Genomic DNA, 26,112 nt, shown 5'->3' with positions numbered 1-26,112 from the left:
ACTGCGTGGCACATGGGATCTTAGTTCCCCGACCAGGGATCGAACCCGCCCGGACCCTGGCAGCGAAAGCGCCGACTCCTAACCACTGGACCACCAGGGAATTCCCTGCTGCCAAAAGGGACCTATGGCTGTTTACCAGAGTGACTGTGCACTGGGGAAAAGGAAATAATCACATTTTCCAGGGATGACTGGATGCTAGCTCTGAACTGATCCAAAACACCACTGTGGTAGGGGCTCATGGAGGTGAGGAGATCAATGGAGTTTTAGCTCAGGTCCAACTCATAGTTTGCCCAGTGGTGGCTGAAATCCAACCTGGGGCTGTTTCTGCAGTTCTGGAATGCATAATTGGAATAGACATACTCAGCTACTGGCAGAATCCCCACATTGTTTCCTGACCTGTGGAGTGAGGGCTACTATGGTAGGAAAGGCCAAATGGAAGCCACTAGCACCATCTGTATCTGCAAAATTAGTAAACCAAGAGCAATTCCACTTTCCCAGAGGGACTGCAGGCATTACTGCCACCATGAAGGACTTGAAAAGTGCTGGAAGAGTGATTCTCGCCACATCTTCATTCAACTTGCCCGTTTGTCCTGTGCAGAAAATAGTTGGATCTTGGAGAATGACAGTGGATTATCATAAACTTATTCAGATGCTGACTCCATTGCTGCTGCTGTTCCAGATATGGTCTCATTGCTTGAGACCTCCCCTGTGTCTTAGCCAAGTCAGGCTGCTATAACAAAAATACCACAGCCTGGGTAGCTTAAACAACAAACACTTATTTCTCATAGTTATGGAGGCTGGAAAGTCCAAGATCAAGCAGATTCAGCATCTGGCGAGACCCCACTTCCTTGTTCGTGGATGGGTCATCTTCTTGCTCTGTCCTCACATGGGTCTCTCTCTCTCTCTCTCTTTCCTTTTTTTTTTTTTGGCCATGCTGCACGGCATGTGGGATCTTAGTTCCCTGACCAGGGATCGAACCTGTGCCTCCTGAAGTGGAAGTGCGGAGTCCTAACTGCTGGACCGCCAGTGAATTCCCACATGGGTCTCTTTATTATTTTTTAAATGTTTTTTTTTAATGTTTATTTATTTATTTGACTGCACCAGGTCTTAGCTGCAGTAGGTTCTAGTTCCCTGAACCTAGCAGGGATCTAGTTCCCTGACCAGGGATCAAACCCAGGCCCCCTGCATTGGGAGCACACAGTCTTAGCCACTGGACCATCAGGGAAATCCCATGGGTCTCTTTAATAAGGGCATTAATCCCATTCATGAGGGCTCCACACTCATGACCTAAAGTACCCTCTTCCTAATACCATCACATTAGGGGTTAGAATTTCAACATATGAATTTGAGAGGGACACAAGCATTCAGCCCATAACATCCTGGAACCTAGTGTGCAACTATCAGCCAGGAAAATGCTTTTCTTTCAACACATCTTAGTAAAGACCTCAAGAAGTGGTATCCTTTCAGCTGGACAGGCAAGCAATATACCTGATCATCCCTCCTCAGGTGCGTATCAACTCTCCAGGCCTATGTCATAATTTAGTCCCCGAGATCCTTGATTGCCTTTTCCTTCCACAAGACATCATGCGGGTCCATTATGGATGTTGTACTGATTGGACTTGGTGAACAGAAAGTAACAAATACTCTAGGGACTACCCTGGTGGTCCAGTGGTTAAGAATCTGTCTTCTAATGCAGAGGACGTGGGTTGGGTCCCTGGTCAGGGAACTAAGATCCCACATGCCATGGGGCAATTAAGCCCCCGGGCCGCAAGTACTGAGCCTGCATGCCACAGCTAGAGAGCCTTCGTGCTCTGGAGCCCACACACCACAAGTAGAGAGAAGCCCACGTGCCACAACAAAGAATAAATAAATAAATAAATAAAAGAAAGTAGCAAATACTCTAGACATTGATAAGACAATTGCGTGTCAGAGGGTAGGAAATAAACCCCACAAAAATTCAGCAGTCTCCCACCTTAGTGACATCTCCAGGTGTCCAGTGGTGTGGGACATGTCAAGGTATGTCTTCTAGGGTAAAGGACAAATTGTTGCTTTCGTCACCTCCTACAACCAAAAGAGAGGCACAATGTCTAGTGAGTCTTTTTGGATTTTGGAGGCAACATATTCGTCAGTTAGGTATGCTACTAGGGCCCACTTAGCAATTAACCTTCAAAGCTGCTAGTTTGAGTAGGACCAGAACCAGAGAAGGCTCTGCAACAGGTCCAGGCTGCTATGTAAGCTGCTCTGCCACTTGGGCTACATGATCCAGCAGATCCAACGGCACTTGGAGTGTCACTGGCAGCTGGAGATGATTGGAGCCTTTGGCAGGTTCCCACAGGTGAATCATAGAACAGACCCTTAGGATTTTGTGGGTGACTACTCTTTTTGGGAAACAGCGTTTGGCTTGCTGCTGGCCACTTGACCATAGGCTACCCCATTACCATGTGATCTGAGCTGCCCTTCATGAACTAGGTACTGTCTGACCTACCAAGCCATAAGAGTGGGCAGTAGCACAGTGCTCATTATGAAATGGAGGTGGTATCGTCGAGACTGTACTTGAAGAGGCCCAGAGGGCACAAGTAAACTTCATGAGGAAGTGGTCCAAATGCTCACGACTCCTATTCCCACTACATTACCTTCTCTCTCCCATCCCACACTTAGGGCCTCCTGCAGAGCTCCTGGCAACCAGCTGACTGAGGAAGAGAAAACTCAGGCTTGGTTTACACATGGTTCTGCACCAAGTAAACATCTACAGCAGTACAGACTCTTTCTAGGACATCCCTGAAGGACAGTGATGAAAGGGAATCCTTCCAGTGAGCAGAATTTCAAGCAGTGCACCTGATTATTCATCTTGCTTAGAAGATGAAATGGCTAGAGGTATGAGTCTATATTGATTCACAGGCTATGCTCAGTGGTTAGCTGGGTCATAAGGGACTCAGAAAGAACACGATGGGAAAATTGATGGCAAGGAGGTCCCTGAACACAGTCCTTCTGCCAAATTTACCATCCGTGGACTTATAGTCTTGCTTCTGATCAAGGAACTCACTTCACAGCAAACGAAATCTGGCAATCGGCCTGTGCTCATTGAATTCACTGGTTTTATCATGTTCCCCATTATCCTGGAGCAGCTGGCTTTATAGAATGGTGTACTGGCCTTTTTTTTTTTTTTTTAAATAAATTTATTTATTTATTTTTGGCTGCGTCGAGTCTTTGTTGCTGCACGCAGGCTTTCTCTAGTTGCAGCAAGCGGGGACTACTCTTCGTTGCGGTGCGAGGGCTTTGCACTGGGGTGGCTTCTCTAGTCGTGGATTACGGGCTCTAGGCGCGCGGGCTTCATTAGTTGTTGCGCACGGGCTTAGCTGCTCTGCGGTATGTGGGATCTTCTCGGACCAGGGCTCGAAGCTGTGTCCCCTGCATTGGCAGGCGGATTCTTAACCACTGCGCCACCAGGGAAGTCCCTGTACTGGCCTTTTGAAGACTCAATTACAGGGCCCTCTAGGTGGCAATGCCTTGCAGGGCTGTAGCAATGACCTCCACGCTGTATATGCTCTAAATCAGCGTCCAACGGATGGTGCTGCTTTTCTCGTAGCCAGGGTTCACAGGGCCAGGAATCAAAGGGTGGAAATAAGAGTGGGTCCTCTCCCTATTACGCCTAGTGATCTACTAGCAACATTTTCGCTCCCTGTCCCCTGTGACCTTAGGCTCTGCTGATCTAGAGGTCTTAGTTCTAAAGTGAGGAATGCATGATTCCACTAGGCAATGTGGCAATGAGTATATTGAATTGCCACCCAGTCACCTTGGGCTCCCCATGACTCAGAATTAACAGGCAAATAAGGAGGTTTCTATAGTGGCTGGGGCAATTGATCCTGACTACCAAGGGCAAGTTGGATTGCTACTCTACAATGGTAACAAGGAAGAGTATGTCTGGAATACAGGAGCTGCCTTATGGCATCTCTACCGTGTCCTGTGAATAAAGCCAAAGAAAAACTACAACAACTCAACATAAGCAGGACTGTTAATGGCTTAGACCTTTCAAGAATGAAGGTTTGGTTCACTCCAGCAGGCAAAGAGTCATGACCAACTAAGAGGCTTGTTGAGGGCAAAGGAAATAAGGAATGAGTAATGGAAGAAGGGAGTTATAAAGACCAGCTCTGACCACATTGCAGAAACGAGGATTCAAATAGTTATGAATATCTCTTCCTTATTTTGTTATGAATATGTTTGTATGTATGTTATCCAAATATTTTTGTTTTCTTCCCTCTCCTATTCTCTTATCATCTAATGTAAGATCTATCAACAAGAGCTAAGCTTATTTTCAGAATTTAGGTTACAGAATATCAAAGGAGAAAAGCGAACATCGCCCAAAGACTCAGCATCCTCTCTTTGAGAAGGGCTGGTGTGTTTTGGTTGTAGGCAGGATAGTTGTATCATGTTTAGATGGAAGTATGATTTCATTATTGTCTTTATTTGAAAACTAAGTGTGATTTAAATGAGCTAAACAGGGGGAAATTAAAACTGTTCCGTGACCTTAAAATTTTTTTTGTCAGAACATTAACAACTCCTTTTAGCCTCAGTCTAGTCTTCCAACTAGATAAGATGTATTAAGCTACCATTCATACATGGAAAACAGTATGGAGGTTCCTCACAAAACTAAAAATAGAGTTGCCATATGATCCAGCAATCCCACTCCTGGGCATATATCCAGAGAAAACTATAATTCTAAAAGTGCTTGCTTCGACAGCACATATACTAAAATTGGAACGATACAGAGAAGATTAGCATGGCCCCTGTGCGGTGCTTTGTGACCACCTAGAGGGGTGGAATAGAGAGGGTGGGAGGGAGATGCAAGAGGGAGGAGATATGGGGATATATGTATATGTATAGCTGATTCACCTTGTTATAAAGCAGAAACTAACACACCATTGTAAAGCAATTATACTCCAGTAAAGATGTTAAGAAAAAAAAAAAGATACATGCACCGCTATGTTCATAGCAGCACTATTCACAATAGCCAAGACATGGATGCAACCTAAATGTCCATTGACAGATGAATGGATAAGGAAGATGTGGTACATGTATACAATGGAATATTACTCAGCCATAAAAAGGAATGAAATAATGCCACTTGCAGCAACATGGATAGACCTAGAGATTATCATACAAAGTGAAGTAAGTCACAAAGAGAAAGACAAATACCATATGATATCACTTACATGTGGAATCTAAAATACAACACAAATAAACATCTACAAAACAGAAACAGACTCACAGACATAGAGAACAGGCTTGTGGTTGCCAAGGGGGAGGAGTGGTGGGGGAGGGATGGAGTGGGAGTTTGGGATTAGCGGATGCAAACTATTATACATAGAATGGATAAACAACAAGGTCCTACTGTATAGCACAGAGAACTATATTCAATATCCTGTGATAAACCATAATGGAAAAGAGTAGGAAAAAGAATATACATGTATAACTGAATCACTTTATTGTACAGCAGAAATTAATACAACATTGTAAATTAAATATACTTAAATAAAATTGAAAAAAAAAAGATACCATTTATAGAAGTACTTTCATTTCCTGACAGCATCCAAACTAAAGCCCCACTTCATTAAACCCTCCTCAAGATCACCTACCACAAGACCAAATTCTATAATAAGTATTTTCCAACACCCACTTACTGAGATACCCTATGATTCCCATAGTGTGCGTGCTCTCTGATGCAAGAAGCAATAATCCTAATTTGTCCAACCACCAGTGTGTTCCTGGGGGTCTTTGCCTAAAGGGCACTGACATTTGTTTATTCTAAGCATCTTATTTTCTGTTGTTGCTACTGTAAATGAGTTTTCATCATCCATCATATCTTCTAATTGGTAAGTATTTGTGTGTATGAGTGCTATTTATTATTACATGTTAATTTTATAACCTGCTTCTTTTTTCTTTTTTTTTTTTTTTGTGATACCCGGGCCTCTCACTGTTGTGGCCTCTCCCGTTGCGGAGCACAGGCTCCGGACGCGCAGGCTCAGCGGCCATGGCTCACAGGTCCAGCCGCTCCGCGGCACGTGGGATCCTCCCGGACCGGGGCACGAACCCGTGCCCCCTGCATCGGCAGGCGGGCTCTCAACCACTGCGCCACCAGGGAAGCCCTAACCTGCTTCTTTGATGAATTATTTTTTTTAACATCTTTATTGGAGTATAATTGCTTTACAATGGTGTGTTAGTTTCTGCTTTACAACAAAATGAATCAGTTATATATATACATATGTTCCCATATCTCTTCCCTCTTGCGTCTCCCTCCCTCCCACCCTCCCTATCCCACCCCTCCAGGCGGTCACAAAGCACAGAGCTGATCCCCCTGTGCTATGCGGCTGCTTCCCACTAGCTATCTACCTTACGTTTGGTAGTGTATATATGTCCATGCCTCTCTCTCGCTTTGTCACAGCTTACCCTTCCCCCTCCCCATATCCTCAAGTCCATTCTCTAGTAGGTCTGGGTCTTTATTCCTGTCTTACCCCTAGGCTCTTCATGACATTTTTTTTTCTTAAATTCCATATATATGTGTTAGCATATGGCATTTGTCTCTCTCTTTCTGACTTACTTCACTCTGTATGACAGACTCTAGGTCTATCCAGCTCATTACAAATAGCTCAATTTCGTTTCTTTTTATGGCTGAGTAATATTCCATTGTATATATGTGCCACATCTTCTTTATCCATTCATCCGATGATGGACACTTAGGTTGTTTCCATGTCCTGGCTATTGTAAATAGAGCTCCAATGAACATTTTGGTACATGGCTCTTTTTGAATTATGGTTTTCTCAGGGTATATGCCCAGTAGTGGGATTGCTGGGTCATATGGTAGTTCTATTTGTAGTTTTTTAAGGAACCTCCATACTGTTCTCCACAGTGGCTGTATCAATTTACATTCCCACCAACAGTGCAAGAGGGTTCCCTTTTCTCCACACCCTCTCCAGCATTTATTGTTTCTAGATTTTTTGATGATGGCCATTCTGACTGGTGTGAGATGATATCTCATTGTAGTTTTGATTTGCATTTCTCTAACGATTAGTGATGTTGAGCATTCTTTCATGTGTTTGTTGGCAGTTCGTATATCTTCTTTAGAGAAATGTCTATTTAGGTCTTCTGCCCATTTTTGGATTGGGTTGTTTGTTTTTTTTGTTATTAAGCTGCATGAGCTGCTTATAAATTTTGGAGATTAATTCGTCAGTTGCTTCATTTGCAAATATTTTCTCTCATTCTGAGGGTTGTCTTTTTATCTTGTTTATGGTTTCCTTTGCTGTGCAAAAGCTTTGAAGTTTCATTAGGTCCCATTTGTTTACTTTTGTTTTTATTTCCATTTCTCTAGGAGGTGGGTCAAAAAGGATCTTGCTGTGATTTATGTCATAGAGTGTCCTGCCTATGTTTTCCTGTAAGAGTTTGATAGTTTCTGGCCTTACATTTAGGTCTTTAATCCATTTTGAGCTTATTTTTGTGTATGGTGTTAGGGAGTGATCTAATTTCATACTTTTACATGTACCTGTCCAGTTTTCCCAGCACCACTTATTGAAGAGGCTGTCCTTTCTCCACTGTACATTCCTGCCGCCTTTATCAAAGATAAAGTGATCATATGTGCGTGGGTTTATCTCTGGGTTTTCTATCCTGTTCCATTGATCTATATTTCTGTTTTTGTGCCAGTACCATACTGTCTTGATTACTGTAGCTTTGTAGTATAGCCTGAAGTTGGGGAGCCTGATTTCTCCAGCTCCGTTTTTCGTTCTCAAGATTGCTTTGGCTATTCGGGGTCTTTTGTGTTTCCATAGAAATTGTGAAATTTTTTGTTCTAGTTCTGTGAAAAATGCCAGTGGTAGTTTGATAGGGATTGCATTGAATCTGTAGATTACTTTGGGTAGTAGAGTCATTTTCACAATGTTGATTCTTCCAATCCAAGAACATGGTATATCTCTCCATCTATTTGTATCGTCTTTAATTTCTTTCATCAGTGTCTTATAATTTTCTGCATACAGGTCTTTTGTCTCCTTAGGTAGGTTTATTCCTAGATATTTTATTCTTTTTGTTGCAATGGTAAATGGGAGTGTTTTCTTGATTTCACTTTCAGATTTTTCATCATTAGTGTATAGGAATGCCAGAGATTTCTGTGCATTAATTTTGTATCCTGCTACTTTATCAAATTCATTGATTAGCTCTAGTAGTTTTCTGGTAGCATCTTTAGGATTCTCTATGTATAGAATCATGTCATCTGCAAACAGTGACAGCTTTACTTCTTCTTTTCCGATTTGGATTTCTTTTATTTCCTTTTCTTCTCTGATTGCTGTGGCTAAAACTTCCAAAACTATGTTGAATAAGAGTGGTGAGAGTGGGCAACCTTGTCTTGTTCCTGATCTTAGTGGGAATGCTTGCAGTTTTTCACCATTGACGACAATGTTGGCTGTGGGTGTGTCATATATGGCCTTTATTATGTTGAGGAAAGTTCCCTCTATGCCTACTTTCTGCAGGGTTTTTATCATAAATGGGTTTTGAATTTTGTCGAAAGCTTTCTCTGCATCTATTGAGAGGATCATATGGTTTTTCTCCTTCAGTTTGTTAATATGGTGTATCACGTTGATTGATTTGTGTATATTGAAGAATCCTTGCATTCCTGGAATAAACCCCACTTGATCATGGTGTATGATCCGTTTAATGTGCTGTTGGATTCTGTTTGCTAGTATTTTGTTGAGGATTTTTGCATCTATGTTCATCAGGGATATTGGCCTATAGTTTTCTTTCTTTGTGACATCCTTGTCTGGTTTTGGTATCAGGGTGATGGTGACCTCGTAGAATGAGTTGGGGAGTGTTCCTCCCTCTGCTGTATTTTGGAAGAGTTTGAGAAGGATAAGTGTTAGCTCTTCTCTAAATGTTTGTTAGAATTCGCCTGTGAAGCCATCTGGTCCTGGGCTTTTGTTTGTTGGAAGATTTTTAATTACAGTTTCAATTTCAGTGCTTGTGATTGGTCTGTTCATATTTTCTATTTTTTCCTGATTCAGTCTTGGCAGGTTGTGCATTTCTAAGAATTTGTCCATTTCTTCCAGGTTGTCCATTTTATTGGCATAGAGTTGCTTGTAGTAATCTCTCATGATCTTTTGTATTTCTGCAGTGTCAGTTGTTACTTCTCCTTTTGCATTTCTAATTCTAATGATTTGAGTCTTCTCCCTTTTTTTCTTGATAAGTCTGGCTAATGGTTTATCAATTTTGTTTATTTTCTCAAAGAACCAGCTTTTAGTTTTATTGATCTTTGCTATTGTTTCCTTCATTTCTTTTTCATTATTTCTGGTCTGATTTTTATGATTTCTTTCCTTCTGCTAACTTTGGGTTTTTTTTGTTCTTCTTCCTCTAATTGCTTTAGGTGCAAGGTTAGGTTGTTTATTCGAGATGTTTCCTGTTTCTTAAGGTAGGCTTGTATTGCTATAAACTTCCCTCTTAGAACTGCTTTTGCTGTATCCCATAGGTTTTGGGTCGTCGTGTCTCCATTGTCATTTGTTTCTAGGAATTTTTTGATTTCCCCTTTGATTTCTTCAGTGATCACTTCGTTATTAAGTAGTGTATTGTTTAGCCTCCATGTGTTTGTATTTTTTACAGATCTTTTCCTGTAATTGATATCTAGTCTCATAGCGTTGTGGTCGGAAAAGATACTTGATAAAACTTTGCTTTTCTTAAATTTACCAAGGCTTGATTTGTGACCCAAGATATGATCTCTCCTGGAGAATGTTCCATGAGCACTAGAGAAAAATGTGTATTCTGTTGTTTTTGGATGGAGTGTCCTATAAATATCAGTTAAGTCCATCTTGTTTAATGTATCATTTAAAGCTTGTGTTTCCTTATTTATTTTCATTTTGGATGATCTGTCCATTGGTGAAAGTGGGGTGTTAAAGTCCCCTACTATGAATGTGTTACTGTCGATTTCCCCTTTTATGGCTGTTAGTATTTGCCTTATGTATTGAGGTGCTCCTATGTTGGGTGCATAAATATTTACAATTGTTATATCTTCTTCTTGGATCGATCCCTTGATCATTATGTAGTGTCCTTCTTTGTCTCTTCTAAGAGTCTTTATTTTAAAGTCTATTTTGTCTGATATGAGAATTGCTACTCCAGCTTTCTTTTGGTTTCCATTTGCATGAAATATCTTTTTCCATCCCCTTACTTTCAGTCTGTATGTGTCTCTAGGTCTGAAGTGGGTCTCTTGTAGACAGCAAATATATGGGTCTTGTTTTTGTATCCATTCAGCCAATCTGTGTCTTTTGGTGGGAGCATTTACATTTAAGGTAATTACATTTAAGGTAACTACCATTTACATTTAAGGTAATTATCGATATGTATGTTCCTATTCCCATTTTCTTAATTGTTTTCGGTTCGTTATTGTAGGTCTTTTCCTTCTCTTGTGTTTCTTGCCTAGAGAAGTTCCTTTAGCAGTTGTTGTAGAGCTGGTTTGGTGGTGCTGAACTCTCTCAGCTTTTGCTTGTCTGTAAAGGTTTTAATTTCTCCATCAAATCTGAATGAGATCCTTGCTGGGTAGAGTAATCTTGGTTGCAGGTTTTTCTCCTTCATCACTTTAAATATGTCCTGCTAGTCCCTTCTGGCTTGCAGAGTTTCTGCTGAAAGATCAGCTGTTAACCTTATGGGGATTCCCTTGTGTGTTATTTGTTGTTTTTCCCTTGCTGCTTTTAATATGTTTTCTTTGTATTTAATTTTTGACAGTTTGATTAATACGTGTCTTGGTGTATTTCTCCTTGGATTTATCCTGTATGGGACTCTCTGTGCTTCCTGGACTTGATTAACTATTTCCTTTCCCATATTAGGGAAGTTTTCAACTATAATCTCTTCAAATATTTTCTCAGTCCCTTTCTTTTTCTCTTCTTCTTCTGGAACCCCTATAATTCGAATGTTGGTGCGTTTAATGTTGTCCCAGAGGTCTCTGAGACTGTCCTCAGTTCTTTTCATTCTTATTTCTTTATTCTGCTCTGCAGTTGTTATTTCCACTATTTTATCTTCCAGGTCACTTATCCGTTCTTCTGCCTCAGTTATTCTGCTATTGATCCCATCTAGAGTATTTTTCATTTCATTTATTGTGTTGTTCATCATTGTTTGTTTCATCTTTAGTTCTTCTAGGTCCTTGTTAAATGTTTCTTGCATTTTGTCTATTCTATTTCCAAGATTTTGGATCATCTTTACTATCATTATTCTGAATTCTTTTTCAGGTAGACTGCCTATTTCCTCTTCATTTGTTAGGTCTGGTGGGTTTTTATCTTGCTCCTTCGTCTGCTGTGTGTTTTTCTGTCTTCTCGTTTTGCTTATCTCACTGTGTTTGGTGTCTCCTTTTTGCAGGCTGCAGGTTTGTAGTTCCCGTTGTTTTTGTGTCTGTCCCCAGTGGCTAAGGTTGGTTCAGTGGGTTGTGTAGTCTTCCCGGTGGAGGAGACTAGTGCCTGTGTTCTCGTGGATGAGGCTGGATCTTGTCTTTCTGGTGTGCAGGTCCACGTCTGGTGGTGTGTTTTGGGGTGTCTGTGGACTTATTATGATTTTAGGCAGCCTCTCTGCTAATGGGTAGGGTTGTGTTCCTGTCTTGCTAGTTGTTTGGCATAGGATGTTCAGCACTGTAGCTTGCTGGTCGTTGAGTGAAGCTGGGTGATAGTGTTGAGACGGAGATCTCTGGGAGATTTTCGCAGTTTGATATTATGTGGAGCTGGGAGGTCTCTTGAGGACCAGTGTCCTGAAGTTGGCTCTCCCACCTCAGAGGCACAGCACTGACTCCTGGTTGCAGCACCAAGAGCCTTTCATCCACATGGCTCAGAATAAAAGGGAGAAAAAGTAGAAAGAAAGAATTAGTAGAAGTAGAAAGAAAGGAGGGAGGGAAGGAGGGAGGGAGGAAGGAAGGAAGGAGGGAAGGAAGGAAAAAAAGAAAGAAAGAAGATAAAGTAAAATAAAATAAGATAAAATATAATAGAGTTATTAAAATAAAAAAATAATTATTAAGAGAAAAAAAAACGGACGGATAGAGCCCTAGGACAAATGGTGGAAGCAAAGCTATACAGACAAAATCTCACATAGAAGCATACACATACACACTCACAAAAAGAGGAAAAGGGGAAAAAATCATAAATCTTGCTCTCAAAGTCCACCTCCTCAATTTGTGATGATTTGTTATCTAAAGGAGGGAAGGAAGGAAAGAAAGAACGAAGATAAACTAAAATAAAATAAAGTTATTAAAATAAAAAGTAATTAAGAAAAAAAATTAAAAAAAAAAAAGGACGGATAGAACCCTCGGACAAATGGTGGAAGCAAAGCTATACAGACAAAATCTCACACAGAAGCATACACACTCACAAAAAGAGGAAAAGGGGAAAAAAATCATAAATCTTGCTCTCAAAGCCCACCTCCTCAATTTGGGATGATTCGTTGTCTATTCATGCATTCCACAGATGCGGGGTTCATCAAGTTGATTGTGGAGCTTTAATCCGCTGCTTCTGAGGCTGCTGGGAGAGATTTCCCTTTCTCTTCTTTGTTCTCACAGCTCCCAGGGGCTCCGCTTTGGATTTGGCCCCGCCTCTGCGTGTAGGTCGCCGGAGGGCGTCTGTTCTTCGCTCAGACAGGGCGGGGTTAAAGGAGCCGCTGATTCGGGAGGCTCCGGCTCGCCCAGGCCGGGGGGAGGGAGGGGTACGGAGTGCGGGGCGAGCCCGCGGCGGCAGAGGCCGGCGTGACGTTGCACCAGCCTGAGGTGCACCGCGTGCCTTCCCAGGGGAGTTGTCCCTGGTTCCTGGGACCCTGGCAGTGGCGGGCTGCACAGGCTCTCCGGAAGCGGGGTGTGGACAGTGACCTGTGCTCGCACACAGGCTTCCTGGTGGTGGCAGCAGCAGCCCTAGCGTCTCATGCCCGTCTCTGGGGTCCGCGCTGTTAGCCGCGGCTCGCGCCCGTCTCTTAAGCAGCATTCTTAATCCCCTCTCCTCGTGCACCAGGAAACAAAGAGGGAAGAAAAAGTCTCTTGCCTCTTCGGCAGCTCCAGACTTTTCCCCGGACTCCCTCCCGGCTAGGCGTGGCGCACTAACCCCTTCAGGCTATGTTCACACCGCCAGCCCCAGTCCTCTCCCGGAGCTCCGACCGAAGCCCGAGCCTCAACTCCCAGCCCCGCCCGCCCCGGCAGGTGAGCAGACAAGCCTCTCGGGCTGGTGAGTGCCGGTTGGCACCGATCCTCTGTGCGGGAATCTCTCAGCTTTGCCCTCCGCACCCCTGTTGCTGTGCTGTCCTCCGCGGCCCTGAAGTTCCCCCTCCGCCACCCGCAGTCTCCGCCCGCGAAGGGGCTTCCTAGTGTGTGGAAACCTTTCCTCCTTCACAGCTCCCTCCCACTGGTGCAAGTCCCGTCCCTATCCTTTTGTCTCTGTTTATTCTTTTTTCTTTTGCCCTACCCAGTTACGTGGGGGGTTTCTTGCCTTTTGGGAGGTCTGAGGTCTTCTGCCAGCGTTCAGTAGGTGTTCTGTAGGAGTTGTTCCACGTGTAGATGTATTTCTGGTGTATCTGTGGGGAGAAAGGTGATCTCCGCGTCTTACTCTTCCGCCATCTTCCCGGAAGCTCTGATGAATTCTTTTATTAAGTTAATTTTACCATTTATTCTCTAGAGTTTTTCAGGTACACAATCATGTCATCTGCAAGTAGAGATCACTTTATTTTTGTTTTTCCGATTCCTAGCTAATTACATTGGCTAATCCATCTGGAACCAGGGTAAATAGTGGGGGAGATACTGGGAGACTGTCTTTTCCTGACCATATATTCCATATTTGGGCTACTGTAAATAATGCCACAATGAACATTGGAGTGCATATATCTTTTCAAATTAGAGTTTTTGTTATCTTCTAAAAAATACCCAGAACTGGAATTACTGGATCATATGGTAGTTCAATTTTTTTTTTTTTAAGATTTATTTATTTATTTACTTGTTGGCTGTGTTGCATCTTGTTGCTGTGCGCGGGCTTTTTCTAGTTGCGGCGAGCGGGAGCTACTTTTCGTTGCGGTGTGCAGGCTTCTCATTGCGGTGGCTTCTCTCATTGCGGAGCATGGGCTCTAGGCTTGCGGGCTTCAGTAGCTGCAGCACGTAGGCTTCAGTAGTTGTGGCTCACGGGCTTAGTTGCCCTGCGGCATGTGGGATCTTCCCAGACCAGGGCTCAAACCTGTGTCCCCTGCATTGTCAGGCAGATTCTTAACCCCTGCACCACCAGGGAAGCCCTCAATTTTTAATTTTTTGAGGAACCTCCATAGGGTTTTCCATAGGCTGTACCAATTTACATTCCCACTAACAGTGCACGAGGGCTCCCTTTCCTCCACATCCTTGCCAAGACTTGTTATTTATTGTCTTTTTGATAATAGCCATTCTGACAGGTGCGAGGTGGTATATCAATGTGGTTTTAATTTGCATTTCCCTGATGATTAATGATATGGAGCATCTTTTCATGTGTCTGTTAGCCCGTATATCTTTTTTTGGAAAAATGTCTATTCAGATTTTCTGCCCAATTTTTTTTTTTTTTTTTTTGCGGTACGTGGGCCTCTCACTGTTGTGGCCTCTCCCGTTGTGGAGCACAGGCTCTGGACGCACAGGCTCAGCGGCCATGGCTCACGGACCTAGCCACTCCGTGGCATGTGGAATCTTCCCGGACCAGGGCACAAACCCGTGTCCCCTGCATCGGCAGGCGGACTCTCAACAACTGTGCCACCAGGGACGCCCTGCCCATTTTTTTTTTAATTGGGTTTTTTTTTTGATGTTGAGTTGTATGAATTCCTTGTATATTAACCCCTTATCAGATATATCTTCCCCCATTTGCAAATAGCTTCCCCCATTCAATAGGCTGCCTTTTCATTTGTTGATCGTTCCCTGCGCTGGGCAGATGTTTTTCTGTAGTTTTGCTATTTGTCGAATCCGATCCTTGCTGGGTAGAGTAATCTTGGTTGTAGGTTTTCCCCTTTCATCACTTTAAATGTGTCCTGCCACTCCCTTCTGGCTTTCAGAGTTTCTGCTGAAAGATCAGCTGTTAACCTTATAGGGATTCCCTTGTATGTTATTTGTTGTTTTGTAGTTTTGCTATTTGAAGGACAGTTGGGTTCAATGTAACATCCTTGGATTGCTTCCCTAAGTTTCTCGAGAATGCTGCATCACTATTGTTTTGCTTTGCATCTTATTTATTTGTTATTGCGTCAAAATATATATAAATATGTATAACATTTGTCACTTTAACCATTCATAAGTGTACAATTCAGTGGCATTAAATACATTTACAATGTTGTGTAACCACCACCACTATCTATACCTAAAACTTTTTCATCATCTCCAGCAAAAACTCTGTACCTATTGAACTATAACTTCCCCTTCCCTCGTTCCCTCCAGCCTCTGGTAATCTCTATTCTATTTTCTGTCTCTATGAATTTGCCTATTCTAGGTACTTCATATAATGTATGTTATTTTTTTAAAAGTCTGCCTAAGTTATTTCATATTTTTGCCTGGAGGCTCTGCTTTCTATCTTTAAAGTCCAATAGCTTTACAAGGATCTGTCTTAGAGTTGATTGCTCAATGTCAATTTACGTAGTACCCAGTGAACCCTTTTGATGTGTAGACCGAGGTCTTTTATTTCTAGAAAGTCTTCCTGGATTACACTTTTAAATGTTAGCTCTTTGCCTGTCTTTCATTTCCACCATTTTCTCTCTGACCGTTTTTACTTCTTTATCTAATTTTCATTTTCTTGGTTGTCTTCCTGCTTTTCTTCAATGTCCTTTAGTAAGTTTTCATTTGAATCTATCATCCCTTGGACACCTTTTAGTTTAATCTTCATTTATGATACGATTTTGTTATTTTATTCTCCAAGATCAATATCAATTCTCATTTCATTTCTTCCTCTTTTTTTGGCCTATTTCTGCTGTCAGATTTTGTATTTCTGATTTGAGGTATTTTTCCGTATCCCTAAATGCTTATTTGAGGATATTTAATTCAGTTTGGAGTGTCATGTTAGTTTTCTTCTGCTGAGATGCTCTGATTTGCATTTATTTTCTCTTTTTTTTTTCTTAACAGTAGTTTTGAATGTATGTGATCTGCCTTTTTATAGTCCTGGTCATTCATGGACAGGACTTCTTATTCAAGCTTGCCCTCTGCTGTACGTCCGGCAGCCCCTGTTCAACATCCTTTACAAACAGTGTGGAGGAGGAGGTGGTGGTGTGGTGGGGAACTGGCTTTTCTTAGGTCTCACTTTTTTAAATTCAAGTATAATTGACTTACACTATCATATTAGCTTTCTTGTTTGTTTTTTAGGATTCTTACTTTTTCCTTCTTAATCCCTTCTTTCCTTCACTATCACATCTACAAGGGGACCAGCCCTACTGTATATATCTGCTTCTCTCCAAGAAGCAATGCTTCTACAAAGCTACCCTTTCTATTCTTTCCAGATTCCTCCCGGGTGCTGGTGCTGCTGGTGGCTATTATGCCCCAACTGTGTTCAGTGTTTTGGCACTTGGTGTTGGACATACTGAGAGTGGTTTTGTCTGTGGGTCACCTAAGACTTCCACGCCCCTCTACTGTTTTTCACAATGTCTCTGAAACCTTCTCTCCATCACTCTCGGCACCCACAGGCTTGCAGCTGTATGTGGTGGGATTTCTGTTGGAATTTGGATTATTTCTCTACTTCAAGTAACTCAAGGTTCCTGTGTGGTTTTATTTCCTTTCTTTGTTGATTTACCTTCCTTTGGGGGGAGGGTGAGTGGGTACACTTGAAATTAGGGCGCTACCTTTGTCCTCCAAGCCTGGAAGTCCTGGTAAATGCACTTGACATTTAATAAACACTGTCAAATTGGCCCTCACAGTGGGTGGCAGTACCCAGTTCCCTACGTCCTCACCAATGCTTAATATCAAATATCATCACTTTTGTTGAACTGATGGGTGAAAAATGTTACCTCATCGTAATTTTAAATGCATTTCTCATATTATTAGTGGGATTATCGTTTCAAAAATTATTTTTCTTTTTGTATTTTTTTTCTTCTCTGAATGATCTCTTTAAATCTTTTGCTCTCTTTTTCACCTGATTGGGTTTTTTAATTTTATGAGTTGTTTATATATATTCTGGATCATTAGCTATGCATGTTGCAAATTTTTTCTTCCAATCTGTCACTTAAAAAAATTTATTTATTTGGCTGCATCGGGTCTTTGTTGCAGCGTGCAGGTTCTTCGTTGTGGCGTGCGCGCTTCTCTCTAGTTGTGACGTGCGGGTTTTCTCTTCTCTAGTTGTGGCGCGGGTTCCAGAGCTAGTGGGCTCTGTAGTTTGCGGCACGCAGGCTCTCTAGTTGAGGCGCACGAGCTCAGCATTTGTGGTGTGTGGGCTTATTTGTCCCGCGGCATGTGGGTTCTTAGTTCCCTGACCAAGGATCGAACCCGTGTCCCCTGCATAGGAACGCAGATTCTTTACCACTGGACCTGTCACTTGTCTTTTAATTCAAAAATTTTAAAATTGAAGTATAGTTGATTTACAATGTTGTGTTAGTTTCAGATGTACAGCAAAGTGATGCAGTTTTTATATATATGTATGTATATATATATTTTTTCAGATTCTTTTCCATTATAGGTTATTACAAGATATTGAATATAGTTCCCTGTGCTATATAGTAGATCCGTGTTGTTTATCTAATCTTTTAATTTTATTTATTGTATCTTGTTTATAAATGAATTGTCTTCATGTTGCCAAATGTATTAGTCTTTTCCTTTTATGTTTTTTTTTCTTTATTCACTTGTACCTTTGTGTATGTGTCTTTAAAGGGCTTTTAAAAAAATTTATTTATTTTTGGCTGCGTTGGGTCTTTGTTGCTGCCTGCGGGCTTTCTCTAGTTGCGGTGAGCGGGGGCTACTCTTCATTGCAGGGCTCAAGCCTCTCATTGCGGTGGCCTCTCTTGTTGTGGAGCACAGGCTCCAGGTGTGCAGGCTTCAGTAGTTGTGGCACGTGGGCTCAGTAGTTATGGCACACGGGCTTAGTTGCTCTGCAGCGTGTGGGATCTTTCTGGACCAGGGCTTGAGCCCGTGTCCTCTGCATTGGCAGGCGGATTCTTAACTGCGCCACCAGGGAAGTCCAAGTGTGTGTGTGTGTGTGTGTGTGTGTGTGTGTGTGTGTGTGTGTGTGTCTTTGGATGATAGGATTATGGTAGATTTTCATTTCTTTAGAGTTTTAAAAAAAATATTTTTAGAAATTCTACAATTACCTTCATATTTGTGAATAGTGTCTTTTCAAAGATGACTTTGCCTACCCAAAGTCATGAACATCTTCTGTAATATTTCATCTAATACTTTTATAGTTACTGCATGTTTAGGTCTCCATATGTGTAGAATTTATCGCTGTGATCACTGTGTGTGAGAACTGTGTGAGAGAGGCAAGATCTAGATTCATTTTTTCCCAAGTGGATATCCTAACACGATTTATTAAATGGTTCATCATTTCCCAACTGATTTAAAGGGCTTCCTTTATCCTATACTAGTTCCCACATATACATAGAATTGTCTCCCTAATCTATTCATGTTGTTTCATTTCTCTAATCCTACACCAACATGACATCATACTACGTACTAAAGCTTTATAGCATATTTTGAGAGAACCAGCTCCCTCATTATTCTTTTTCAAAATTGTCTTGGCCATGGTGCATTTTCTATTCCATGTGAATCCGCGTATCAAATTCCATGAATATTATCTTGGAAGTTTGGTTGAAAGTACATGGAAATTATAGATTAACATGGGGGAGAACTGACATCTTTTATTATGTTGAGCTTTTCCATTCATGGCGAGGGTATTCTGCATTTATTCAGGTCTTCTTTTATGGTCTTCTGGAAAGTTTTAGTTTTCTTTGTAAAGGTCTCACCCATTTTTGTTTTATTATTGTAGTAGATTCTTTAAAGTTTAGAATATTGTCTCATCCCTCCCTCTGCAGTTCCTCAACACTTATGGAGAGTCTCTGCTGAATCCTTTTGCATTCACAATTAATTGTTATTATAGGTTGTATACATTTTCTAGTTGTTCTCAATCGCATCTTGCATGTGTTTCTATCTCCTTAACTGTAGGATAAACTCCTAGAGGGTCGAGCTGGGGTTTTAATTCCTGCTTGGGGAGGGGGGCATGCTTTGGAAGCAGAGGATCTGCTGCTAACAAAAAAGGGAGGCAGTTCGGGAAGGGAGAAGCAGGGGCCCCAGGGCTCAGAGTGGGGAAGAGAAAGGAGCCTGTTCACTCGGTCATTGGGAAAGGGAGAGTGTCAGTAAGATGGGCCTCTGCAGGAAAAAAATGTCTCCCTTCTGCACCTTCAGCCTGTGTGTGTGTGTGTGTGTGTGTGTGTGTGTGTGTGTGTATGTGTGTGCTTCCCGAGGCGGTACTGTTTTTAGCAGCCTCTCATATTTTCATGTGAGATGAAGACAGACTGGAGTGATGCTTCTACAAGTAGGCAGCACTAAAGACTGCCAGCAAATCACCAGAAACCAGGCTTCTAGCCTAGATTCTCCCTCACATTCCTCAGCAGGAATCAACTCTGCCGACACCTCAGTCTCAGACTTCAGAACTGTGAGACAATAAATTTCTGTTTTATTAGCCACCACGTTGTCATAGTTCGTTATGGCAGCCCTGGCACTGAGGCACTCTGGTAGGAGAGGGAAGCCTGTATGAGCCACCTGATCGGGACTGGAGGTCAGGAATGGCCTCCTAGAGGTGATGCTGAGCTGGGCATTGAAGTATGGGTAGGAGTTTATCAGCCAAAAGAAGTCAGCGAAGAGTATTCCAGGCAGAGAGAAGAATACATGCAAAACCCAGGAGGAGGCATGAGTGTATGTCAGAGACTCTTCCTTGAACTTCTTCGAATGCCCCTTCTCCTGCCTGGCCCTGCCCAAGCACCTGAGGCCTGGAAACCCACTGCTGACATCCTTTGCTCCAAGATAATGGAAAAATTATTTTTACCAGGTCCCTTGAGCTCATGTGGTGACATGCATCATTCTCACCAGCAGGGGGCCCTTACACGGTCATATGGATGAAGTGTGGCCAAGTGGGCATAGGCACTGCGTAACCTTCTGGCATTTGTCAGGGTCCAAGGCCTCTGCTCTGGGGAGGAGGTGCCGTAGGCCCTGGGGGTGCTAGCAGCTCTGTGCTGGCCGGGAGCCCTCCCTCAGCTCCACAGGACACACACCGCCCCAGAAGGACACACACTTGGACCAACATGGCCCTCGGTACAAGTACTTTATTTCAGTTACAATAGTGCCACACCCAAGCTACAGTAGCACAAAACATGATAATACAAAAAATAGATTCCCAGCTCCAAACCCCACGTCTATGTGCCCACGGAGAAGCCGCCCCTATGGCTCCCCAGGCCTAGGAGGAAGGGGCCTCTCAGAGCGCAGCTGCCCAAGGCTCTGCAGGGGAGGCAGTGGGAGTGCTTCCTTTGCTTCCATCCCCGCTGGTCCCGAGTCCTCCTCGGCCTGCCCCCTCCCACTCCCTGAAGCAATGAGGGCAGAGGACGTCCCCTCCGGCTGGACCCTCAGCCCTAGGACCCCTGCTTCTGGCTGGCAGGTCCCAGTCCATGGTGCCGGGACTGCGACCCTCCTCGGGGAAGGCCGGAGGGCAGGAGGGTGGAGTGGGGGAGGGGAGGGCGCCAGGCCCAGGAGAGCCGGTCCCTCCGTGGTGAGGTGCGCATGGCGGGCTCCCGACTCCAGCTCCTTCTCCGGCTCCTGTCCTCCATTTCCTCTGAAGAGACATTAGGCCTGCCGCTGGTGGGGGCCAGGGGCCTCACCTGGAGCCCACTGCCAAAACCCCTGCCCCAGCTCCAGGGCCGACCTGAAGGTGGGCGAGGCAGTGGTTGAGCCTCTGCTCATCTTGGGCGAGGAGAACGCTGGCTCCCTGTGGGAGCGGGGCTGGCCCGGTGGCCTGGCTACCAGGCAGGAGGGCTGAGGCAGCTCCTGCCTTGGTCAGGGGTGCCTGCTTCCTCAGGGCCAGCCTGGGGCTACATGAGCTCCACCAGGTGGGGGAGTCCAGAGAAAATGAGGCCGCAGGGAAGGGACGACATTCCTGGTCCCTACACCTCAGGCCAGACCAACCAGGTTGGGGGAGCCTTCCCCTCGCAGCCTCCCGTGGCTAAGAGCATCCCCCAAGAAGAGCAGTGGATCTTGCTACAAGTATTGTCTTGATTCAGCCCAAGGGGCTGAGGGTGGGCTGAAGCCCAGGGCAAGTTCAGGGGCTCTTCAGATTCCTGACCTCAGTGCCGTAGACCTGTAGGCCAGAGCCTCTGGGTGGCTATGAGGGGCAGCTGTGTGGCACTGGAGTAGGGGGTATGGCCTTGTGTTCCAGTCAGGACACTTGGGGGGCTTCATTGAGGAGGCCAAGGGGCCCCTGGGGGCGGAGGGCTGTCTCCTTGCGGGGAGCCCAGGCACAGCCCTAGATAAGGCACTAGAGAAGGGAGGGCGGGCCTGGCTGCGGTCCTGGGAGCCCGGCCCGGGCCAGTGGTAGAGGACGGAGCTCGAAGGGAGGATTTGGGCCCTTGGGCAATGAGAGCTGCTTTCTCTTTCCTTCTTCCCTGGGAGAAGAGGGTCTGCAAGGCAGAGACCCCAAAGTGGCTGGGATGGCAGGATGCTGCAGAGAGACAACAGGCCCCGGGACTGACGGGGGGGCAGTCAAAAGAAGGCGGACGGAAAGAGGACATCCATGGCATGGTGGAGTACACCTGATGGCGATGTCTCAGCCTCGCAGGGCTCCTGTGACCCGGATCCAGGGTGCTCGGGCACCTCCAGACAGGGTTTGAGGGCCCTCACCTGGCCTCATGCAGCCATCAGTCCTCTGCTGTGACTTCGGGGTCAGATCTTCCTTGCTGGGGTTCCCACTGTTGGACTCTGGGGACAGAGGCAGGCACACTGAGGGGGTGGTACCAACAAGCTGGCCCCTCCCTCTGCCGGGCCTCTATGCCTCTCCTCTCTGCACCAGGGGACCAAGAACCAGGGGAGGAGGCTGAAACCGCATACCCCAGGGACTGAGGCAGCTCTCCACTGGGGGACCTGCTCAGTGGCTGGGGATCCTGCTTCAGCCCAATCTTGCAGCAAGTGAGGAAGCGAGGCGGGGGGTAAATCAGTGGGGCTTGTCCACAGGTTATTTAGAAAAACAGAACATAATAAATATACCAATCCTTTCCTTAAAAAAAAAAAAAAAGTGTTTCAAATGCGTTATTTCCCTGAAGATTTCCAGTGTATTCCACAATGTTTAAAAAATAGTTTTCCCAAAAATACATCTTTAAAGCACTGACACAGTGGTGTTTGTGGTGTATCTGGCGCTGGATGTGGGCAGGAGGCTGTGTCCCGCTGCCCGTGTCGGCGTGGGGCCCAGGCCTGGTGAGCAACCGGCCTGACACCCAAATGCCCATCAGAGTTGACACACGTGTGCCTGGGATGACCGGGTCTTCACAGGGGAGCAAATCTCGGATTAATGTGAGAACCCACATCACAGACTTGGTTCGGGCTGAAAACCCTCCAGCGAGGGGAAGGGGGCCCGAGGTGGCCAGGCGCCGCCCTGGGCGCCGGAAGGAGCGGGCAGCCTTGTTGGCCCCGCCCCGGGGGCGGTCCTCGGCCCCTGCCCTGCTTCCTCCTTGGCTCTTGATGCTCCACCCCTCTCACCACACTTCACACTTGTGACGAGGGTTCATGGGTGAGCCGGGCGGGCAGTGGAAGTGTTCCGAGAACTCCCTAGAGTTGGAGATGGAGCCGATGACCCGGAAGCGGGACGGGCTATGAGGATCGGTGATGAGACCTTCGTGCGAGCTCTCGGGCGTGCGAACGGAGCACCAGACCTTCGGGGGAGAGACATGGGAGAGGCCGGGGTCACCACTGGCCCCATCACCACAGCAGGAAAATAAGGGCCCCGCCTGGTTCTGAGACCCCGGGGGGCCAGGAGAGTCTGTCAAGTGGGTTAGGAAGAGACAGGGGCTGGTGGGGCCCCATCCCAGCTTCCTCTTCTGCAGCCACAGCAGCTCTCTGTCTGTTCCGGGCATCTTCGTGACATTTCACCTGAACGAAGGATTCTGCCCCCAAACCACTTTGAGTCCAGATCAAACTGTCTAACGGCCTGGTGGCTCCGGGCACCAACAGAAGGCTACATGTTGAATGCCAGCTCAAGGAACAGCCCGGGATGTCTTGAGTTTTCAAGACATTGCTAGAACCCCAGAAGCAGAAGGGCCCTTAGCAGTCACCTCGTCCTCTTACCTACCTGACGCAGGAATTCCTCTAACAGCATTCTTGGCCCTTCCTTGAATTTCTCTAATGATGAAGCTCACCTTCTTACAGGGTAAATGCCCTGCGGATGGACCAGTGAGCTAGGGCTTCCCAATTTGAGGAAACTTGCCTTTTGATTTTCAGAGCTCCTGGAACTCAAGATGGCAGATTCTGTCTGAGTTTGGCTTTTCTCTAATGAACTCACCTGTGCAAACCCCAGGAAGAAGAGCTGGTTATTGGTGAGACCCAGGGTGGGCAACGTCTGCTCAGCCCCGTACTTCTTCACCCAGTTCTGGTAGGCCTGTGGGGAGAGAACAGAGCTCAGGGTCCCCATGACACAGGAGCAAGCAGGGTGGGGTGGGGGCTACCATGGGAGATCGGGGATGGTCTACCCAGTTGGGACAGGGACTAGCTTCTGGTGATGGCCTCAGCTCAGCCTAGAGGAGCCGTCCTCTTTACCTGCACTCATTCTGAGGGGAGCTCATTCAACACTATGGCTTTGAATACCATCTACATCTAAATACCGACGGCTCTCAAATGCACACCCTTCTAGCTCCAGCCTCTTCTTGGGTATATTCAACTGCCCCAGCTGGATATCCAAGATGCATCCCAAACTTAACACAAACACACACACACACACACACACACACACACACACACACACTCACTTTCCCATCACAGTAAGTGACATCACCAACCCCCCAGTTACTCAGGCCCAGACCCCAGGACTCTCCCTTGATTCTTCTCTTTCAATCCACCGAACAACCCAAATCTAACCACTTCTCACCTTTCCCATTGCTCTATCCTGTCTCTTGCCTGGACAACCTCACAGCAGCTTTCTACCTAGTCTCCGTGACTCAAACTGGTCCAAGTCCAATCCCCTCCCAACTTAGCAACTCAAGTCATCCTCGTAAAGCAGGGGTTGGCAAAATTTTCTGTAAAGGGTCGGAGAGTAACTATTTTCAGCTTTGGAAGCCAAACACTTTTCCGCAGCAACTCAAGGGCGCCACTGTTGTGTGAAAGCAGACACAGGCACCGTGGAGACGAATGGGCATGGCTGTGTCCCCCCCAGTTTTTATTTATTTTTATTGATTTATCCAGCCGAGGGCTGGATGTGGCCCAGGGACTGTAGGTCTGCTGACCCTGTCGTACAGGATAACTTAGATCATTTCATTCCTCTACTTAAAACCCCTGCAGCGGCTCTCATTGTCGCCAGAATAAAACCCAAGCTCCTTGCTCAGCCGGCAGAGGCCGGCAGCCTGGTCCAGCCACTCCTCCGGCCTCCCCCCTGCCCTGGGCCCTGCCCTCCCTCCACGCTGCCCCCGTCCTCCTTCCTGTCTTTGACCACGCCAGGCTTGGGTCCATCTCATGGCCTCCGTACTTACTCTTCTTTCCCAGCTTTCCCTGCCTCTTCCTCATCATTTAGGTCTCAATTCAAATGTCATCCCCTCCAGAAGGCCTCCCCTGGCCATCCTTCCCCCCATTTTCCTTTATTACTTTGGCCTAGTTTATATTCTTCTTCTCCTTATCAATACCTGAAGTTACCTCATTTATTTGTGTAGGTATGTATTGCCTTTCTCCCCCTCCCCACCCCACTAAAATTGGGAGCTTTAGGACAGCAGGATCCCTGTCTATTTTGTCACAGAATCTCTGGCGCCAACAACAGTACACGGTGGGTAGAAAGTTCGCGATTCCCTTTCACTGACTAATGGACGTCAGGCAAGTTGCTGAACGTTTCTGGGTTGGTTTCCTCACCTGCAAAACGGGCGTGTGACACCTAATTGTAAAGCTGTCGGGGGCGCTGAGCACAGCACCTGGCGCACAGTAAGGCCTCAATACCGGGCACCTCGTGGGATTTCTGCTCTCACTACCACGGGGAGCTGGAGGCTCTGCACTGGCCTCTGGTATCTGCCTTCCAACTCAGCTAACGTCTCCGAGTGCCACTCCGGACCAGGCCCTGAGCCCAAGTGGTCACATGCTATCTTTCTAACACCCAGCGATGCAGGGACTAGGTAGCCACAGCCATGTATCCTGAGGCTCAAGGAGGCTGAGTGACTTACTCCAGACCCAGGACGTGAGCCGGAAGTGGCTCCAAGACCACTGACCCCTCCCTCCTTTCCTGGGCCCACTGCTGCCTGAGTCAGTGGTGGCTTCCCCTGTAAAGGGAAGAACAGGCAGGTCTTCAGGTGGGTCTAGCCCAAGCCCTTTCTGGTGACCTTCAGTCGGGCTGGACTCAGAGCAGACAGCCTTTTATGTGCCAGTTCCGTGCTAGGTGCTTCACAGACACCCTTTCAATCAGTTCTCACTGCCACCCATTCCACAGATGTGGCAACTGAGGCTCGCAGGGCTGCTGCACTTGCCCCAGCTTGTCTACAACCACCCTTAACTGAGAAGCAGCTGGACAGTCCCAGCCTTGGCCTGGGGTGTGTGAGGAGGGGGCCTCTTACCCGATAGGCCGCCTTGAGGCCCCCATTATCAGCGATGTTCTCCCCGAGGGTGTGCCGGCCGTTCACCGGCTCCCCGTTCACGCTGTAGTTGCCGTACTGCTCCACCATGCACTCGGTCTGCTGCTTGAAAGCCTCCACGGATGAGTTCTTCCACCACGGCCGAAGGTTCCCGTCCTTGTCATACTCCCGTCCTGCGGGGTCAGACAGAAGTGTCAGGTCAGGGGGAGAAGAGGCAGAGCCGGGACCCGTGCTGCTGGTTGTGCCTCTCCTCCCAGGGAGAAATGATCCACCCATCTACCACCCAGCACCGGGGAGATGAGGCTGGTCTGGGTGCTAAAGGAGCGGCATGAATCAGCTGTTGGGGTGGGGGTGGGGGGTAGAGGAACCTGA

General features: G+C 45.8%; 1 protein-coding gene and 1 pseudogene across 6 annotated transcripts in view; one reads left to right on the top strand and one right to left on the bottom strand.

Moving 5' to 3' along the window:
• Nucleotides 1–4,722: 4,722 nt before the first annotated feature.
• Nucleotides 4,723–4,790, top strand: LOC114900094 (annotated as a pseudogene).
• Nucleotides 4,791–20,251: 15,461 nt separating this feature from the next.
• Nucleotides 20,252–26,112, bottom strand: part of ECE1 (endothelin converting enzyme 1) — a 113,596-nt gene continuing 107,735 nt past the window's right edge. For 5 of the 6 annotated variants that reach the window (XM_029230680.1, XM_029230682.1, XM_029230678.1 and 2 more), the window contains 3 exons: nucleotides 25,723–25,913; nucleotides 23,481–23,576; nucleotides 20,252–22,854 (listed from right to left, as the gene is read on the bottom strand). In XM_029230680.1, the coding sequence (XP_029086513.1) occupies nucleotides 22,678–22,854; nucleotides 23,481–23,576; nucleotides 25,723–25,913 (464 nt within the window). In that variant the 3' untranslated portion in view covers nucleotides 20,252–22,677. The remainder of the gene's footprint in view (nucleotides 22,855–23,480; nucleotides 23,577–25,722; nucleotides 25,914–26,112) is intronic. The other variant, XM_029230679.1, reaches the window with a different exon arrangement.

The sequence above is a fragment of the Monodon monoceros genome, unplaced genomic scaffold (genome assembly GCF_005190385.1).
Source record: "Monodon monoceros isolate NGI ecotype Baffin Bay Population unplaced genomic scaffold, NGI_Narwhal_1 Super_Scaffold_18, whole genome shotgun sequence".
Lineage (NCBI taxonomy): Eukaryota > Metazoa > Chordata > Mammalia > Artiodactyla > Monodontidae > Monodon > Monodon monoceros.
This window is presented reverse-complemented; position numbering and strand designations above follow the sequence as displayed.